At 40.5% G+C, this 17523-nt stretch overlaps 1 protein-coding gene and 1 long non-coding RNA gene across 5 annotated transcripts in view; one reads left to right on the top strand and one right to left on the bottom strand.

Moving 5' to 3' along the window:
* LARP4 (La ribonucleoprotein 4) overlaps positions 1-937 on the bottom strand; it is a 55947-nt gene extending 55010 nt beyond the window's left edge. For all 3 annotated transcript variants that reach the window (XM_072654669.1, XM_072654671.1, XM_072654670.1), the window contains exon 1: positions 719-937. In XM_072654669.1, the coding sequence (XP_072510770.1) occupies positions 719-736 (18 nt within the window). In that variant the 5' untranslated portion in view covers positions 737-937. The remainder of the gene's footprint in view (positions 1-718) is intronic.
* Positions 938-1705: 768 nt separating this feature from the next.
* LOC140534056 (uncharacterized) lies at positions 1706-17294 on the top strand. Of its 2 annotated transcripts, none has more exons than XR_011977153.1 (3): positions 1706-1968; positions 13750-13848; positions 15156-17294. It is a non-coding gene; the product is annotated as an uncharacterized lncRNA (long non-coding RNA). The 2 variants fall into 2 exon arrangements; XR_011977154.1 differs by having other exon boundaries at positions 1731-1968; positions 15159-15785.
* The last annotated feature ends 229 nt before the right edge of the window (positions 17295-17523 follow it).

Genomic DNA, 17523 nt, shown 5'->3' with positions numbered 1-17523 from the left:
AGCCGCGCTGACGCCGCCGGAGCAACTTTTACAAAAGGTCATCGCGGTGCCTTTCAAGGCACTCCCCTCCCGGCGTCTGCGGGGCCTCCCCTCGCTCCTTCCCCGGCATAACCCTCGCGTCCTTCTCCACCCATGGAACCTTCCAGAGACCCAAAGGCGATGCCCCGAGGGACGAGACGGGGCGCGGGGCTAGGAAAAGGACGACTTTCATTTTCTTTCCGAAACAGCCTCCCTTCTTCCCCACCCCCGCCGCCCTCACCTCAGTCCCTCCGAGGCCCCACATGTTGCTCGCTCCCCTCCCTGCAGGTCCCTCACGCTGGCCCCACGTTGCCCCCTCCGCGAGGAGAGCGCCCCCTCCAGACTGCCCTCAGCTCAGGACGCCGACTCCTCCTCCTCCCCCCAACCGCCCCCGACCTCCCGAGGACCCCCCCCCACCCCGGGCGCTGTCCTTTTGCCCCACGCGGCACCCACCTTCTACCCTTGGCCCCGGCCGGGTCCCAGCTCCCCGGCCCTCCGGCCCTGGGGGCCCTCCGGCCCCGGTTCGGGCAGCGAGGGGGGCCCGTAGGCCGTGCTGCTGTGTCAGCCTCTCCGCCGGCTCGGCAGCGTGTGCGGCCTGGAAAGTCACATGGCGGCGGCGGGCTGGCGGGCCGGCCGGCACTGCTCTCCTCTTCCTCCTCCTCGGCGCCCGTGGGCCAAGGTCCCCGCCACCTCTACTCACCTCCACGAAGAGCAGCATCTCCTCCGCCGCCGGGTCCTCCTGGTCTCCGAGACTCCCGTCCGTTTACAGGACCCCCCCCCACCCCCCCAGTACCAGCCGCTGCGTTAAGGACACTCAGCGTTCCCCCTCCACCCGGCTGAGGCCCCGGCTCCTCCTCAGCTCGCAGCGGCCGCTACCAGACCCGGCCCCTCAGGCTCCACCTCCTATGAGATAGCAACTACTTCCGGGGCGGAAGGCCAAGCGCTTCCGAGGGGAGGAGAAACAGGGTGTGGGACGTAAGGGTCGGCGTTGCGCTCCGGGCGGCGGGTGGGGGCGGGGCTCGCAGCGCGCCCAACGGAACGCCCTGCCCCCTTTTTCGGCGCCTTGCAGGAAGGAGGAGCGGGCGAGGTGGCGGGAGGGCGGCCCGCTAATCTCCTTCCTCCATTGGTCTCGGGGGCGGCTTCGAAAGGAAGTCCTACCGCGCCTGTGCCATTTGCCGAGCTGAGTCGCGGGGTCTTCTTTGGAAAGTTCAGGGGACGGCCCAGGGAGGGACCAAAAATAAAACAAGCCCATCCTCCCGATGCCCTCCGAGCTGGGCATGGGCGAGAGGCAGCGGGGCATCTGGTCCAGCCTCCCCCCAGACGGTGGTGTTGCTGCCTTCCCTTCAGCCCTCCCGAGAGTTACGTAAAGAACTCGACATTCTCACTCCACTTATTCCATCCGATGATGGCCCCGCCAGCCCAAATGCAGTTTTCAAAATCCAGAAGTGTCCCTCCCTTCCCATGCCCCCCCCAAAGAAAGCAGGGCATAGGGACTCCATTGAGGAGCATTCACCCAGTGCCTGCCACAAGGTGATGGTGCAGGCTTACAAAGTGCTGTTTAATATTTAAATATGGCTTGGACCCGGGCGCTCCATTGTAAGTTATCCGGATTTCCCAGATGAGGAAACGGAGGTAAACAAGAGCGATGACTGGCCCAGGCCACGCAGCTGGCCAGCGTCCCAAGTCTAGGTCTGGGGCTCGGCTTCGCCTTTGTTACAAAGTTGCACTAAGGGATCGCAGGCCCTTGCAGCCCTGCTGGAATCCACCGTCTGAGAGGGGTTCCTATGGAGCCTGGACGTGGTGTTTCAGCCGGCAAGCACTGCTGTGGGCCAGGCACAGGACAAAACAGCTCCAAGGGATCTGAGGGAGAGGGGACGCCGTGGAATGGAATGGGAAAATATTCATTGCTTACTACTCACCAGGTGCTTTAAGTGCTGGGAATATAAATAGGTAAAAAAAAGGCATCTTCTCAAAGAATTCTGTCTAACTGGGGGCAGCACACAGCACACAGTGGGGTAGAACTGCAAGGTGGATAGAAAGGCCCAGAGGGTCCTTAGGACCAATGGTGAGACAGATGGTAAGGAGCAGGGTGTTTAGGCTGTACTGCCAGTAAGGAGAGGGCCTGGTGGAATCTACATAGAGAGGGTTGATGCCAGGCCTATGGCAGAAAGAGGCCTAGGGTGGTTCTGACGGCTTTCTCTGGGTAAAAGGAGATCTAGCTGCTGTATTTGGGGCAACGGGTGAATTAGAAGGGATCTGCTTCTTAGGGTCCTGTAATAATCTCTGTGCTGCTGAGGTCCAGGATGGCGAAGTTGGAGGAGACATTAAAAAGTGCTTCTCCTCTCCACACTTACCCTGAATTTTGTTTCAATATTGTGAATTTTATTTTTATTGGGCAGTATTTTACAGCTAACTTGGGGAAAGCCTTCTTGTTTTGAATGTCTGATTCAATTTTTGGAACTCCCAAAATGTCATAGTAATTTTCTGTAGTCAGAATTAACTCTGTAATTATTAAAATGAATGTTGCGCATGTGAAAACCAAGAGTGAAATAACCCCCATTTCCAGTCTCTTCAGGTCATTGAAGGTCAACTTTGTGTGCGTTGGTAGTTGGAGAGGTGGTGGAAGGGGATCAGGAAAGGCTGAAAGTGTGTGCTTAAACTGAATCTTATAGAAAATCAGGTATTTTAAGACACAAAGTTTAGGAAGGATTACATGCCAGGCTTGGAGAAGGCAGAAGATAGAATATCATGCAGAATAATAAAAAGTTTGGCAGAATAGCAGTGTCTTTGGAGGGGAAGAATATTGAAAAGTTTGGTTGGGGCTCAATTGTGAAGAACTCTATATACCTGAGAAGTTGATATTTGTTTTTTGAGGTAGTAGGTAGCCACTGGAGTTTACTGAGTTTGTCAGAACTGCACTTTAGGAAAATCATTTTGGTAGCTATGAACTGGATTGAAGAAAGATGAGACAGGAAGAGCAATGGGGAGTCTATAGCAAGAAACCAGGTGAACTCTGGTGTAGATCAGCAACCTTTTACCATTGTGACTTTTAGTCTTGGTAGATTGCCTGGGTCATGACAAGATTAAGTAATTTGTTCACACCAATTTAATGAAATCAAAACAAGTATTTATTGAGGTATGTTCTAGGCCCTGGGGATAGAAAGACAAAGAAGTAGATCCCGCTCTCAGGGTCTTTTAACTTGATTGAGGTGAAACTTACACAATATAAATCTATAAGAGTTGGTCTTTGAACTAACACCCTACACCTGGAAGCCTAGAATTTAATCACAGAAAGTTAGAGACCAACAAAGACGCTTGCCACGCCCTATGCTTAGCTTGTTTCAGGAGCAATTAGATCCTGCTTTCCCAATGGACCACCACAGTAATGTCTTCTGAATTTGATCTCTGCAGACTCCCCACCATCCAAGTTTGGGCTGACCAGTTTGTGAAATTTAAATAGGAGGTTGGGACATTTGTGGCTTGGGTAAATACTGCTGACGTTGTAAACTGGCACTCTGGGATGAGGGGAGGAGTCAGAGCCCAGGAACCCTAAGTGGGCAGAGGACAATTATATATACACTGATGGGGGAACTTTGGGTGTAACTTGTAGTCAGTCTAAATACTTGGGCATTTAACAGTCCCTCACCTTGAGGAACTCATAATCTAATGGGGGAAACAATAAACAAATATAGACATGTATGTGTATATATATATATATATATATATATATACATATACATTCATTCATACACATATGTACACATTATATATATGTATATAAGCAATGGATAGTGATAAAAAGGAAATAATTAGAAGTGGGAAGGCACTAGAATTAAGAGGAGTTGAGAACGATTTCCTATAGAAGATGGGATTTTAATTGAGACTTGAAGAAAGCCAGGAGGCAGAGATGAGAAGCAAGAGAATTTAAAGCATGTGAGACAGCCAGAAAAAAATGCCTGGAGTAGAGAGATGGAATGTCTGGTTTCATGGAACAACAAGGAATGCCATTGTCTGGATTGAAGAGAATGAGGTAGAGAGTAAGGTGTAAGACTATTAAGATAGGAGGCAGGGGCTAGCTTATTTAAGGTTGAGAATGACAAAGAGAGAAATTTATATTTGATCTTGGAGCCACAGAGTTTTTAGAGTAGGGGAGTGACATGGTTGAACCTGTTAAGAAAATTATTTTGGTGGCTAAATGGAGGATGGATTGGAGTGGGAAAATGAAGCAGGCAGACCCACCAGCAGCCTTATAGCAATAGTCCAAGCGTGAGGTGATGAGGGACTGTTCCCATATGGTGGCACAATCAGAGAAGAAAAGGGGGGAACACTGGAGATGTTTTACAAAGGTGAAATTGACAGACCTTGACAACTGAGTGAATATGGGAAGTAAGAGATAGTGAGGAGTTGAGAATGATACCTAGGTTGTGAGCTTGGGAGACTGAAAAGATGGTGGTACCCTTAACTATAATAGGGAAGTTTGAAGTGGGTGGGAAGATTTAAGGGGAAAGATAAAAAGTTCAATTTTGGGCATATTTGAATTTCAGATGTCTACTGGACATCCACTTTGTCTGAGAGGCAGTTGGAGATATGAGATCAGAGGTCAGACATGTTAGGGCAAGACAGGGAGATATGAGACTCATCTGCATACAGATGATAATTAAATCCATGGGAGCTGATCAGATCACCAAGTGAAATAGTACAGAGGGAGAAGAGAAGAAGACCTAGGATAGAGCCTTGTGGGACACATCCAGGGTTAATGGTGAAATGATCAGATTGATGCTGTACCTTTTAAAAATTCTATTAAAATTAGTTCTGTCCTATTTGCAGTCAATTGGTTTTATCCTGTGACTACTTATATGATGGTTCTTTGTCTCTAAACTTAGTTCAGAAATTCAGCTTTCCTGGAATGAGTTAAGTTTAAAAATCCAGTTCTCCTGCTAATCACTGCTGTATTCTTGTCTCAAGAAAATCTGTTACCCTTGAGGGATGTGGGTAGACACCAGGGAGTCTAGTCCACTATCTCTAACTTGGAAGGTGGACTCAAACAATGAACATTTCTTAGTCACAAGAGTGAAGGAGGGGGTTTTTGCTAGCCCCTCATTCCCAACTTCCAACCAATTATATTGTTCCCCTTGCCTCAGTTCTGTAACTAACCATATTGATTTCTCCATGATGTAGAGCTCTTTTAACCAATCATAACTTGTTCCTTGCCTACAATGTTATTTGTTCTGTACTCTCCAAAACTATGAAAGAGAGCTGTTCCCCTCAGTTGGGGGGTCTTAGCTTTGTTGAGGAAGCTGAGATTCTATTTATTGGTAAATTTATGCTTTATTACTAAATTGATAGTACTCAGAACATTGTGCCTTAGTTTAAGCTCATTTTGACCCATAACAGTGGGCATGACCTGGATGAGGATTCACAAGCAGTCAGCTAGATAGGAAGAAAACCAGGAGAGAGTAGTATGTGGAAACCTAGAGAGAAGAGAATACCAAGGAGAAAAGAGTTATCAACGATGTCAAAGGCCTCATAGAGGATTTGGCAATTCAAAGATCACTAGTAATTTTGGAGAGAGCAGTTTCCATGGAATGATGAGGTCAGAATGGTGATTACAACCTCACTATGAGAGTGAGAAGAAAGTAGAGCCACCTATTGTAGATGGACTTCCCAAGATGTTTAGTCACAAAGAGAAGAAAATATATAGGATGCTGGTTATTGGGGATGGAAGCATCTGAAATGGATAAAGTAAGGGATTTTTGAAGATGGAGGAAACCTGGGAATGTTTTTGTAGGCAGTAGGGAAACAACCAATAGACAGGGAAAGATTGAAGATAAGTTAGAGGTGGGGCAGTCGGTTAAAGGAGACAAGATACAATGGGATCATTGTGCAGATAAAGGAATTTGCCTTCAAGGAGGGGCTTGGAAGAAGGAGATAGTGACAGAAAGCATCTGAGCAACCTGAGATGAGACTAAACTCTATTACTGAGGATGAATTTCTGTAGCCTAATTGGATTCTGGGATTTGGAGCCCTCAAAAACTTGGATTGTAGTGGGTGGAGTTCCCATAACACTAGTGGTTTTTGAATCTGAATCTTTAAGATTTGTTTGTGGGGTAAGGGGGCAGCTAAGATTTAAATTGCTTAGCTGATGGTAGCTAGATGGTGAGTGAATAAAACTCTGGACTTGCAGTCAGGAAGACCTGCATTCGCTTATCTTTCTACTGGCTGCTTCTCTATTGTCTATAAACATACCCATGTTTCTTCCATCCCCCCAAAACCCCCACTTTATCCATTCATTTATCCTCACTAACTATTGTCCTATGTATCTCCTCTTTTTTTTGGTTAGTCTTTGAAAAGCCCATTTACGATAGATACTTCCACTTCCTTTCTTCTTGATTTTTTTCTTAACTCTCTATAATATAACTTCTGACCTCATCCTTTAACTGAAATTCTCTCTCCAGAGTTACTAAAGTTCTCTTAATTATCAAATCTAATGATGTTTTCTTAATCCTCATGCTTGACTTAACTGACTACTCCTCAGTGTCCTTTGCCAGATCTCCATCCAAGTCTTGCCCCCTTTCCTCCCAACCTTGGATATTTATCTCACAGGGCTCAGTCCTGGGTCCTCTTTTCTGTTCTCTATACTATTTCACTTGGAGATCTCATTAGCCTCCATGGATTCTATTATTTTCTCTATGCTGATAATTCTCAAATCTTCTTGTAATAATAGTAATATTGATAAATTTAACATTTGTATTGCACTTAACTGTATGCCAGGTACTAAACTAAATACTTTACAGTGATTATCTCATTTGGCCTCACAACAACCCTGGGAGGTAGGCACTTTTATTACCCAGCCCTAACCTCTCTGCTGACCTCTGGTCTTCTATCTCCAATTGCTGATAGAACATCTTGAACTGCATGTCCAGTCAACATCTTAAATTAAACATGTCCAAAACTGAATTCATTATCTGCTCTTTCTTCCAACACTCCCCACTTTTTCACTTCCCTATTACTGTTGAAAACACCACCATCATCCTAGCCTTCCATGCTTGCAACCTAGGTGTCAACCTTTACTCCTCACTCTTTCTCTCACACCCCCCATTCCTCATAGTCAATTAATTACCAAGGCATGTTATTTTTACCTTCATAATATCCCTCAGATATGCTCCCTTCTCTTCTCTGACATTGCCTCCACTTTGGTGCAGGCCCTATTCTCCTCATGACTGGAGTATTACAATAATCTGCTTGATGATTTCTCTGACACTAGTTTTCTCCACTCTAACCCATCCTTTGCTTAGATGTCAAAGTGCCTTCCTAAAAAACAGGTGTGAACTTATCACCTTGCTCCAAGTCAATAAATTCCAGTCTCCCTATTACTTCCAGGACCAAATATAAAATCCTCTGTCATTCAGATCTGTTTATAACTTTGTCTCTTCCGTCTCACCCCTAATCTTTCCAATCTTCTTATTTCTTACACATTCCCAGTATTCTCTGATCCAGTGACACTGGCATTTTTTGCTTCAAGAATTTTCTCTGTTTCCCCATGCCTGAAATGCTCTCCCTCTTCATTGCCCAGTCTTTGCTTCCCTGGCTTCCTTCATATAACAACTAAAATCCTACCTTCTGCAGAAAGCCTTTCCTGATCCCTCCTAATTCTAATGCCTTTCCTCTGTTTATTTTATTTCCAGTTTATTTTGTGTAGCTCATTTGTACATAGTTAATCGCATGTTATTTCCCCCATTAGATTGTGAGCCCCTCAAGATCAGACACTTTTACTTTTTTTTATAACTCCAGTAGGAGAAACTAGGTGGTGCTGGTTAAAGTGCTAGACCTGGAGTTAGGAAGACCTGAGTTCAAATATGACCTCAGATACTTACAAGCAGTGTGAGCAAGGGCAAGCCACTTAACCTTGTTTGCCTCAAATCCTTATCTGTAAAATAAGCTAAAGAAGGAAATGGCAAACCACTCCAAGTATCTCTGTCAAAAAAATCCCAAATGGGGTCACAAAGAATCAGCCATTACTGAAAATGACTGAACAGTATATAACAGTATATCTGGTGCTTAGCATAGGTGCTTAACATTGTAGGTTAATAAAGGTTTATTTTCTGATTGACAGAGATATATGGGGTGTTTAGAAAGGGTTAGCACCTCTGGTGAGAAGGCTTGCTAATTCCTTTTCAGGACTGCTCATCCACCTTTGGTATCCACCTTTACCCAACTCTTAAATGTGGTTCCAAGAAGCTATAGCATGTGCAGTGACCACACCCCAATAAAACCATCTGGACAGATGGGCTAGACCAGGTTGAGGGTAACTAATAGGCCTCAAACCTGTAGGTGAGTTAGGGGGATGTCTACCTCAAGCATGTAAAGACATCCTCCCAGTGGAATGGGTAGATGAGAACAATTTGCTTCATCAGCCATAAAGGTGAGTGAAGCAGGCTTTGTGTACCTCTTAGAGCTTGATTATACGTTAAATGTCATCTGCTGGGTCAGGTGTCTCAGGCAAAAGCCAGGGATTAGGGTTCAGAGGCTGGGTTCCTGAAATTTGTGGGAAAGTTCAGGGCCTTTTAGGGATCCATCATTAGGGCCCCATCAGGGCCATTACCAGTTATACTGAGTTTTGTCTTTTCACTGGACTTCCATGACTCTGGAAGAGAGTGGGGCTGATGACTTTGTGCAACTCTGCTACTTAAATCCATGTCATGAGTCAAGACATAACCCCATGATGTCATTGGCCCTCTTCAAAATGAAAGACAAACAATTTTAAAAACAATTGTCTGATTGCATTCAAATATGGCCTCAGAAACTTTGTGACCTTGGACAAATTACTTTACCTTTTTCTGCCTCATTTTCTTTATCTGTAAAAGGCAGATAATAATAGTACCTACCTCCCAGGCTTGTTGCAAGGATAAATATAGATAAGGTTCACTCTACCTAAATTCATCAGCTAAGCTGAATTGTGGAAACTATTATCCTGTTGGCCCCTAGGTGATTGTCTTTATATTTTCATGAATTTCATGAAGAACTTAGCTCATATTCTTCCTCTTCACTACAACTCTTGCCCTCAAACTAGGGGACTTCAATATACATGTTGATATTCCCTCAAAACATTTATCTTCTAGATTCTCAATCTTTTTGATTCTCACGACCTACTCTCTATTCTACATCTCCCACACATAAAGATGAAGATACTCTTAATCTTGCCACCATCCATAGTTTCAATTTCATGATAAAAAGCTCTGAAATTCCCTTTTCTGATCTTAACTTTTTATCATTTCATTTCTCTATGCCTTTTTTTGGTGGCAAACTGAGACCATATTCTGGTTACCAAGTAAGCTGGGCAAAGTTTATTATTAATGACTATGTAATCATTAGAAGTCCTCATTTAAGAGAGAATTCTATCAGACTATAGAAAAAGTATTCCTTATATACAGTATGATAAACAAATTAAACAATACATATGGGGCTTGCAGTTACCAAGAAATGGACTTAAAGAATAATCATGTTTCTTGGAACAAAAAAATCAAATTTCACCATTTTTGTTTATTTCAACCCTGAAGTAGAGCCCTGCTTAAACAAAGAGTTAAAAGTCAACTAATAGGCTGGGAAAATGAGCAAGCAAGAGAAAAACACTCTTACTATAAAAAGTTAGTATGGGGACAAGGAAGATCAAAACACACACTCAAAAGACAACTAAGTCAAAGCGCCTACATCCAAAGTCTCTAAGAAAAATATGAATTGGTCCCAGGCCATGAAAGAGCTCAGAAAGAATTTTGAATATCAAGTAAAAGAGGTAGAGGAAAAATTAGGAAGGGAAATGAGACTGATGCAAGAAAATCATGAAAAACAATAGCTTGGTAAAGGAGACACAAAAAAATACAGAAGAAAATAATACCTTAAAAAACAGACTAGGCCAAATGGTAAAAGAGGTCCAAAAACCAATGAGGAGAAGAATGCCTTAAAAAACAGAATTGACCAAATGGAAAAGGAGGTCCAAAAGCTCACTGAAGAGAATAATTCCTTGAAAATTAGAATGGAGCAAATGGAAGCTAATGACTTTATGAGAAACCAAGAAGCAATAAAACAAAACCAAAAGAATGAAAAAGTAGAAGACAATGTGAAATATCTCATTGAACAAACATCTGATCTGGAAAATAAATCCAGGAGAGATAGTAAGGAAACCGTGATTAAAAAAGAGCTTAGACATCATCTTTCAAGAAATTATCAAGGAAAACTGCCCTGATATTCTAGAACCAGAGGGTAAAATGGAAATTGAAAGAATCTACCTCCTAAAAGAGATCCCAGAATGAAAACTGCCAGGAATATTATAGCCAAATTCTGAGTTCCTAGTCAAGAAACTATTGCAAGTAGATAGAAAGAAACAATTCAGGTATGGTGGAACCATAGTTAAGTTCAAACAGGATTTAGCAGTCTCTACATTAAAGGTTCGGACAACTTAGAACATGATATTCTGCAGGGCAAATGAGGTAGGATTACACCAAAGAATCATCTACCCAGACAAACTGAGTATAATACTCCAGTATAATACTCCAGTCCAGTAATGGAGGTTCAATTTGCCTTTCAAATATGACTCAAGAGAAGCATAAGAAAGTAAACAAGAAAGGGAAATCATAAGGGACTTAATAATTTTAAACTGTTTACCTTCCTACATGGGAAGATAATATTTATAACTCATAAGACGTTTTTCATTATTAGGGTAGTTAGAAGGGTTATATATAGACAGAGGGCACAGGTGTGAGTTGAATATGAAGGGATGATATGTAAAAATGAAATGAAGGGGTGAGAGAGGAATGTACTGGAAGAAAGTGGAAGGGAGAGGTAGAATAGGGTAAATTATCTCACTTAAAAGAGGCAAGAAAAGCTTTCACAGTGGAGATGAAGAGGGGGGATGTTAGGGGGAGTGAGTGAATCTTATTCTTATCAGAATTGGCTCAAAAAGGGAATAACACATACACTCAACTGGGTTTAGAAATTTATCTTACCATAGAGGAAAATAAAAGGGGAAGGGGAGAAGAGAAGAGGGTGCTGATAGAAAGGAGGGCAGATTGGGGGAAAGGGTAGTCAGACACAAAATACTTGAGAGAGACAGGATGAAAGGAGAGAGAGAATAGAATAAATGGGGATAGGATAGAGGGAAATACAGTTAGCAATAGTAACTATAACAAATTTTTTGAAGTAGGTTTCTTGATAAAGGCCTCATTTCTCAAACTTATAGAGAACTGAGTCAAATTTTATAAAAAATAAGAGCCATTTCCCAATTGATAAATGATCAAAAGATATGATTAGCTTTCAGACGAAGTAATCAGAGCTATCTATAGTCATATGAAAAAATACTCTAACTCCCTACTGATTGAAGAAATGCAGATTAAAATAATTCTGAGGCACTACCTCCTACCTATTAGATTGGCTAATAGAATAGCAAAGGCAAATGACAAATGTTGTAGGGGATGTGGGAAAAATGAAACATTAATGCACTATTGGTGGAGTTGTGTACTGATTCAACCATTCAGTAGTTTGGAACTATATACAAGGGGCTATAAAACTATGCATACCTTTTGACCTAGCAAGACCACTACTAGTTCTATGCCCCAAAAGAGATAAAAGGAAAAGGAAAATATGTACAAAAATATTTATGGCAAGACTTTTATGGGGGTGAAGAATTAGAAGTTGAAGGGAAGCCCATTAATTGGGGAATGACTGAACAAGTTGTAGTATGTGATTATGATGAAATGTTATTATGTTGTAAGAAATGATGAACAGGATGCTCTTAGAACAACCTGGAAAGACTTGCATGGGCTGATGCAAAGTGAAATGTATTGTGTACAAAGTAGCAGCAATATTGTAAGATGACCAGTTGTCAATGATTTGGCTTTTCTCAGCAATCCAAGACAACTCTGAAGGACATATGATGAAAAATGTTATCCATTCCCATAAAAAAGAACTGATGGTGTCTGAATACAGATTAAAGCATACTTTTTTTTAACCTTATTTTTCTTGAGGTTTTTTGTCGGTTTTCTTTCACAATATTACTATTATGGATATGTTTTGCATGACTACACATGTAGAACCTATATCAAATTGCTTGCCTTCTTAATGAAGGGATGGGATGGTGAGGGAGGAAGGGAGAGAATTTGGAACTCAAAGTTTTAAAAACAAATGTTAAAAGTTGTTTTTATATGTAATTAGGGAAAAATAAAATGCTAAGTAAAAGCTTAAAAATAAAAATGAAAAAATATACCTCAAAAAAAATGATGAGCAGAATGCTCTCGGTAAAACATGGAACTGATGCAAAATTACATGAACTGATGCAAAATGAAATGAGTAGAACAAGGACAACATTGTACAGAGTAACAGCAATATTATGTGATGATCAACTGTGAATTATTTAGCTATTCTCAGCCATGGTTATCTAAGACCATTCTGAAAGACTTATGATAAAAAATGCTATCTATCTCCAGATAAAAAACTGATGAATCCTGAATGCAGATTAATGTATACTTTTTAAAAAAACTGTTTTCTTTTTTTGTCTGTTTTCTTTCACAACATGATTAATAAGGAAATATATTTTGCCTGACTGCACATGTATAACCTACATTAAATTGCTTACTGTTTTGGGGGATGCGGTGATGGGAGGGAAGGAGAATTTGGAACTCAAAAAAAAAAAAGAATATTAAACTGGTTTTTTTACATGTAATTGGTGAAAAATAAAACAGTAAATAAACATAAAACAGCAAAAAATGTTGTAATCATTGTATTTATTGTCTTCCTGTTTCTGCTTATTCCATTCTGCATCAGTTTATACAATTCTTTCCAGGTTTCTTTAAATCTATCATTTAAAAAAATATGTATCATTGACAAAACAAACCTAAGTCTTATTGTACAAAACAAATCCATACATTAGCCATATTTGAAAGAAACTGAATATCTCATTCTGAAACTGAATATCTCATTGTCATCACTTCTAGGTTGGTAATTTCTTTGATCCTAGTTCTTTAGTCTGTGGAAGCGGGTTCCCTTCTCTTTCCACATCTCCTCCCTGCTCCCTCCACCCCCTACCTGTGTTTAGGTTGCATATTACAAAATAATACTAGATAGGACTGAAGTCTTTGGTCCTACTTGAATGAGAAACATTATCATTTTTTTAAATGATTGATCTTGGAACAATATCCTCTACTGAAATATCTTTATGTCACTCTCATTGCATTTTACCAGTTTCTAATCCATTCTCAGGCCCCATACTCCTTTAGCCAAGGAAGGATCTTTCCCAAAGTGATTAAAGTAATGATCAGATTAAGAGAAGGAAGTTAGTTCAGCTAATAGGAGTAGCTCTTAAGGCTACCTTTGAAAAGGTAGAAAGTAGAATTCTTAAGGAATGTGATTTAAAAAAAGGATTAAATCATTTTAGGAAAATGATTCTCCAGGTCATGGTGACATTTAAGTGACTATTATTCTGTGCGATAGAACAAAATGTTAACTAAACTTTCTGATCTCTGTAATTGTATTTTATCCTGAGGGATTTTTCTTTGTTTGTGAAACCATAAATTGTAATGCCTAAATGACTGTGTTAGAGAGTTTTAAATGAATGAGGAATTTCTGCTTTTGGAGAAATGTGGAAAAATGTTAAAAATTGGTTTAATTTTAATTAATAAGTTCTCCCTAGCAGATTTGTGCTCCTAAAAGAGAGTATAGTTTGTTTTTTTCTTTCTTCTGCAGTAAATAGTGCCTTTGGATTTGGATACGAATGCCTGATGGAAGCAAGCATGGGACAGGACCGCTCTTGTTGGAAAGACTTTCATGGCCAACTAAATAAAGGTAAAGGACCCTTTGAATCCTCCTTCAAACCTCATAGGAAGGTTTTTTTGAATAAAGTTACCCAGTCTTGCCGACTCCTTATTTAGGCTCATGGAATCTGACTTTTGAAAGGAAGGTCAAGTGTGCCAGACTCAGTCATGAGTATTTGTGCAAGTTTCTGGCTTTTCTATGCTTGTCACCTTTTTTTATTGTCTATAATAAGCCTTAAGCCATGCCAATAAGCTATCCCTTTTGGTTGCTCAAAGTCACTTATTCGGTCTGTGACTAAACCAATTTCAGATATGCTGGACTGTTTTGTGATCCAAAACAGAAGAGACTGAGAATTTTCTGAAGGCAAGGGAGATTTTTCCAACACTATAACCTAGGAATAGAAATGCTTTTCTTACTTATTTTAGTAGAGGGTTATCTCCAAGACTGGGATTAATGCTCCAGCTAGTAAGCAGAAGCTTGCCTGTTCCCAGCTCCTTTGGCATGAGCATTTTGCTTCCCTGCCTGGGTATTCTAATTGACATAGTATCTGTCCCACTCCATCTGCTGGTGGCTTGTTCAATGTCATGAGTTTGCTCTGTGTTTAAAAGGAGTGTCAGAGTAGCTCAGGATAGCAAATGAGACCTCTTAATATGAATGAACTTCAGAAATTCAGAGCAGCCAAAGGCCTGGGACAAGAAGACCAAATTTATTGTTAAATGGGTGAGGCTTAGGCAAGGTGGTGCTTGAATCTGGCTCCTATGGGTTGGTGGACTTTGAGGATGTGGTCTCCATTCTGCAGGTGATATCAGAACTGAGCATCCAACTTTGAGAGAGATTGGGGGAGCCTCAAAATGGGTAATCAAGATTATAAAGATTCCTCTGACCTGGGGAAAGCCAACATTTATATCTCACCCACTAGAGAAATGAGACATGTAGGTTTTTAGCTAAAATGGATTGGTTTGAGTTTTTTCAAAGGAAGGATTGTTCCATCTAAAATAAAGAGTGCACTCAGCAGGTTTTTAGTTGGGTAGATGAATAGTTAAAAACTAAAGTTTTAGAATGAAAATAGAAAAATTTTAACAAAAAGCCCCTAATTTTTTTTTGGGGGGGGGGGGCAGGGTCCCTTCTGTGAGTCTGTGGTCAATAAAAAAGCTGCTTAGTCATCAGAATTTAAGTCATTTCAAAAGTTTTTCTCTGAAGTGAATTCAAAAATGAAGAAAAACCTCTAAAGCTGTTTTGCAGTTTTAGCTTTCAGTCGCATTTAGTGCTTAAGAATGTTGCCTACAAATTAACTTTTTCTCTTAACTTTTCCTCTTAATGTTTTCTTTTCTCTCCAGTAGGAAAAGATGGCCTACTTGAAAAAAACAAAAAAAACCCCAAAAAATCACAGCCCTTGAAGAAAGCCCTTAGGAAAAAAGGGAAGTAAAATATTTTTGGAAAAAAAAGAAAAAAGTTTTGATGAAGAGTTTGAAATCCCAGGCCACAGTGGGCTTTTCTGAGTGAGTTGGCAGAATTTAATTGCCAATACACCAGAGGAGCAGCTAGGTGGCGCAGCGGATAGAGCACTGGGCCCAGAGTCAAGGAAGGTCTGAGTTCAAATAGGACCTCAGATACTCATTAGCTATGTAACCCTGGGCAAGTTCTTTAGCTTTTAACAGTTTCCTCATCTTTAAAATGAGCTGAAGAGGGAAATGATAAATCACCGCAGTATCTTTGACAAGAAAAGCCCCAAATGGCGGTCATGAAGAGTCAGACATGACTAAAATAACAGGGCAGTCCCTAAAAATGAATTAGAATAGACTATGCAGTTGTAGAGAAAACTACATTGGAAATAATGTATGAGGCTAAAAAAGAAACTCTGTTTTTAAAACTGAAAGTTTCCTTTCTGATCATGCAGTGGCTTTAAGATGCACAAGAAAGCCATCCTAATTGATAAGAGATGAAACAAAGACAGAAGGTTAGGAAAATAATTGTGAAAAAAAGAGCAAAATAATGAATCTATACAAAGAGAAAGACAATCTTGTGATTAGAAAGAATTAGTTTTGGTTAACCAAAGTCAGTAACTGCAAAAAAACCAAACGGGATCAAGAGAAATTAAAGAGACTTTGTACTGACACTGTAGACTTGGATCTTAAATAAAAAATTTTGAGAAATGTATATGACATTAGAACATTTAAAAGTGCAACTGTACACACAACAAACAAACACAACAGGTAGCATAGAAAAGCTCAAGGCTGCAGAACGTGGTAACACGCATTTAAGGAAATATTTTAGACTTCACTAAGATAAGCGAAGAGTAGCTGGATAACCAGAGACCACTGTACCTACAAAGCTATAGACCCCATTTTAGAAAAGCTTGCTTCCTTCACAGGGAGTTGGAATTGGAGTTGGGCAGGAAACAAATATTTACTTAACACCTAGTTTGGGCCAGGAGCTATGCTAAGCACATTAAAAAAGTTTTCATTTGCTCTTCAAAACAACTCTGGGAGGAAGGGACTGTTATTATCCACATTTTACAGCTGAGGAAACTGAGGCAGACAAAAGTGAAGTTATTTGCCCATGGTCACACAGCTAGTTAGTATGAGGTTGGATTGAACTCAGATCTGTGACTCAAAGTCTAGTGTTCTATCAACCATGTCACCTAGCTGCCTGCCATAGATAATAATGGCTTTTTGGATTTGGTAAAATAGATGAAATCACAACTGCTTTAGAATTTAGGAATTTAAAACTGGATTTTAATTGGGTTTCACAAATTAATTGGTATAGTTAATCTACTTTCTAGGTAGTAATGTAGGAGTGGATGATGTGGCAGAGAATGTTGCAATAAGTAGGATTAATATTATTAATTTTTGACGGCTGTAGTTTTTAATTTGTAAGCTTTTCTTTCGTTAACTACATGTGTATGAGTTTCTTGCGTTATAATTTTTGAAAACACATAGAAATCCTATTAGTATTTGGCAGCGACACCTAGAGTGTGAGGCATATGTAACATCAAGAGGATGGATCCTCCTTGAATTGAATTGATTGATTTTGAGAAGTTAGAGCTAATGTGTAGTAGAGACATTTGTCTAGAAGACACAGTGCTCTTCTTTTGGTTAATGATTGTTTTAAGTATTTAAAGTTTGGCAAAGAATTACCTGGGATTTGATAAATAGTACAACAGACAATTAGAAAGTCATTAGAAAGAAGTAAAGGTCACGAGGGTTGGGAATTTTTGGAATGTAATAAAGGTGAGATACATGTATTTACACGATCAATCGTGATTTCTGGAGATCTAAAGGATATTTCTGTAACCACAAGCTGGACAGTTTTGAAAGCAACAGGTTGAATTTATTCCATACTTTGAAGCAAGCTATATGTAATAGAGATGAACAGTTTCATGTATAATCTTTTTCTGTTCTTTGTACATGAATATGCTAATTTTGTTTGTATTCATTAAATTCAGAATAAGAATAAAGCTACATTTAAAAAAAGAATACTTTTGTAACCTGTCCAGATGACTTTTATCGATAACTATGTGTTAAACTTCTATCAAATGACTTTTGTAACAGAGCTGAGAATAGTCCCCAGGCAGTTGGCAGTAGGCCATCCTCCATGAGTGAGTGCAAACCTCTTCATAGACGACTGGTTTGGAACACTAGGGGAAAGAAATAAGTATATGTAGCATCTACTATGTCATAGGCACTGGGCTAAGTGCTTTTACAA

The sequence above is a fragment of the Notamacropus eugenii genome, chromosome 3 (assembly GCF_028372415.1).
Source record: "Notamacropus eugenii isolate mMacEug1 chromosome 3, mMacEug1.pri_v2, whole genome shotgun sequence".
NCBI lineage: Eukaryota > Metazoa > Chordata > Mammalia > Diprotodontia > Macropodidae > Notamacropus > Notamacropus eugenii.
The sequence above is the reverse complement of the archived record's forward strand: the minus strand, read 5'-3'. Positions and strand labels throughout refer to the sequence as shown.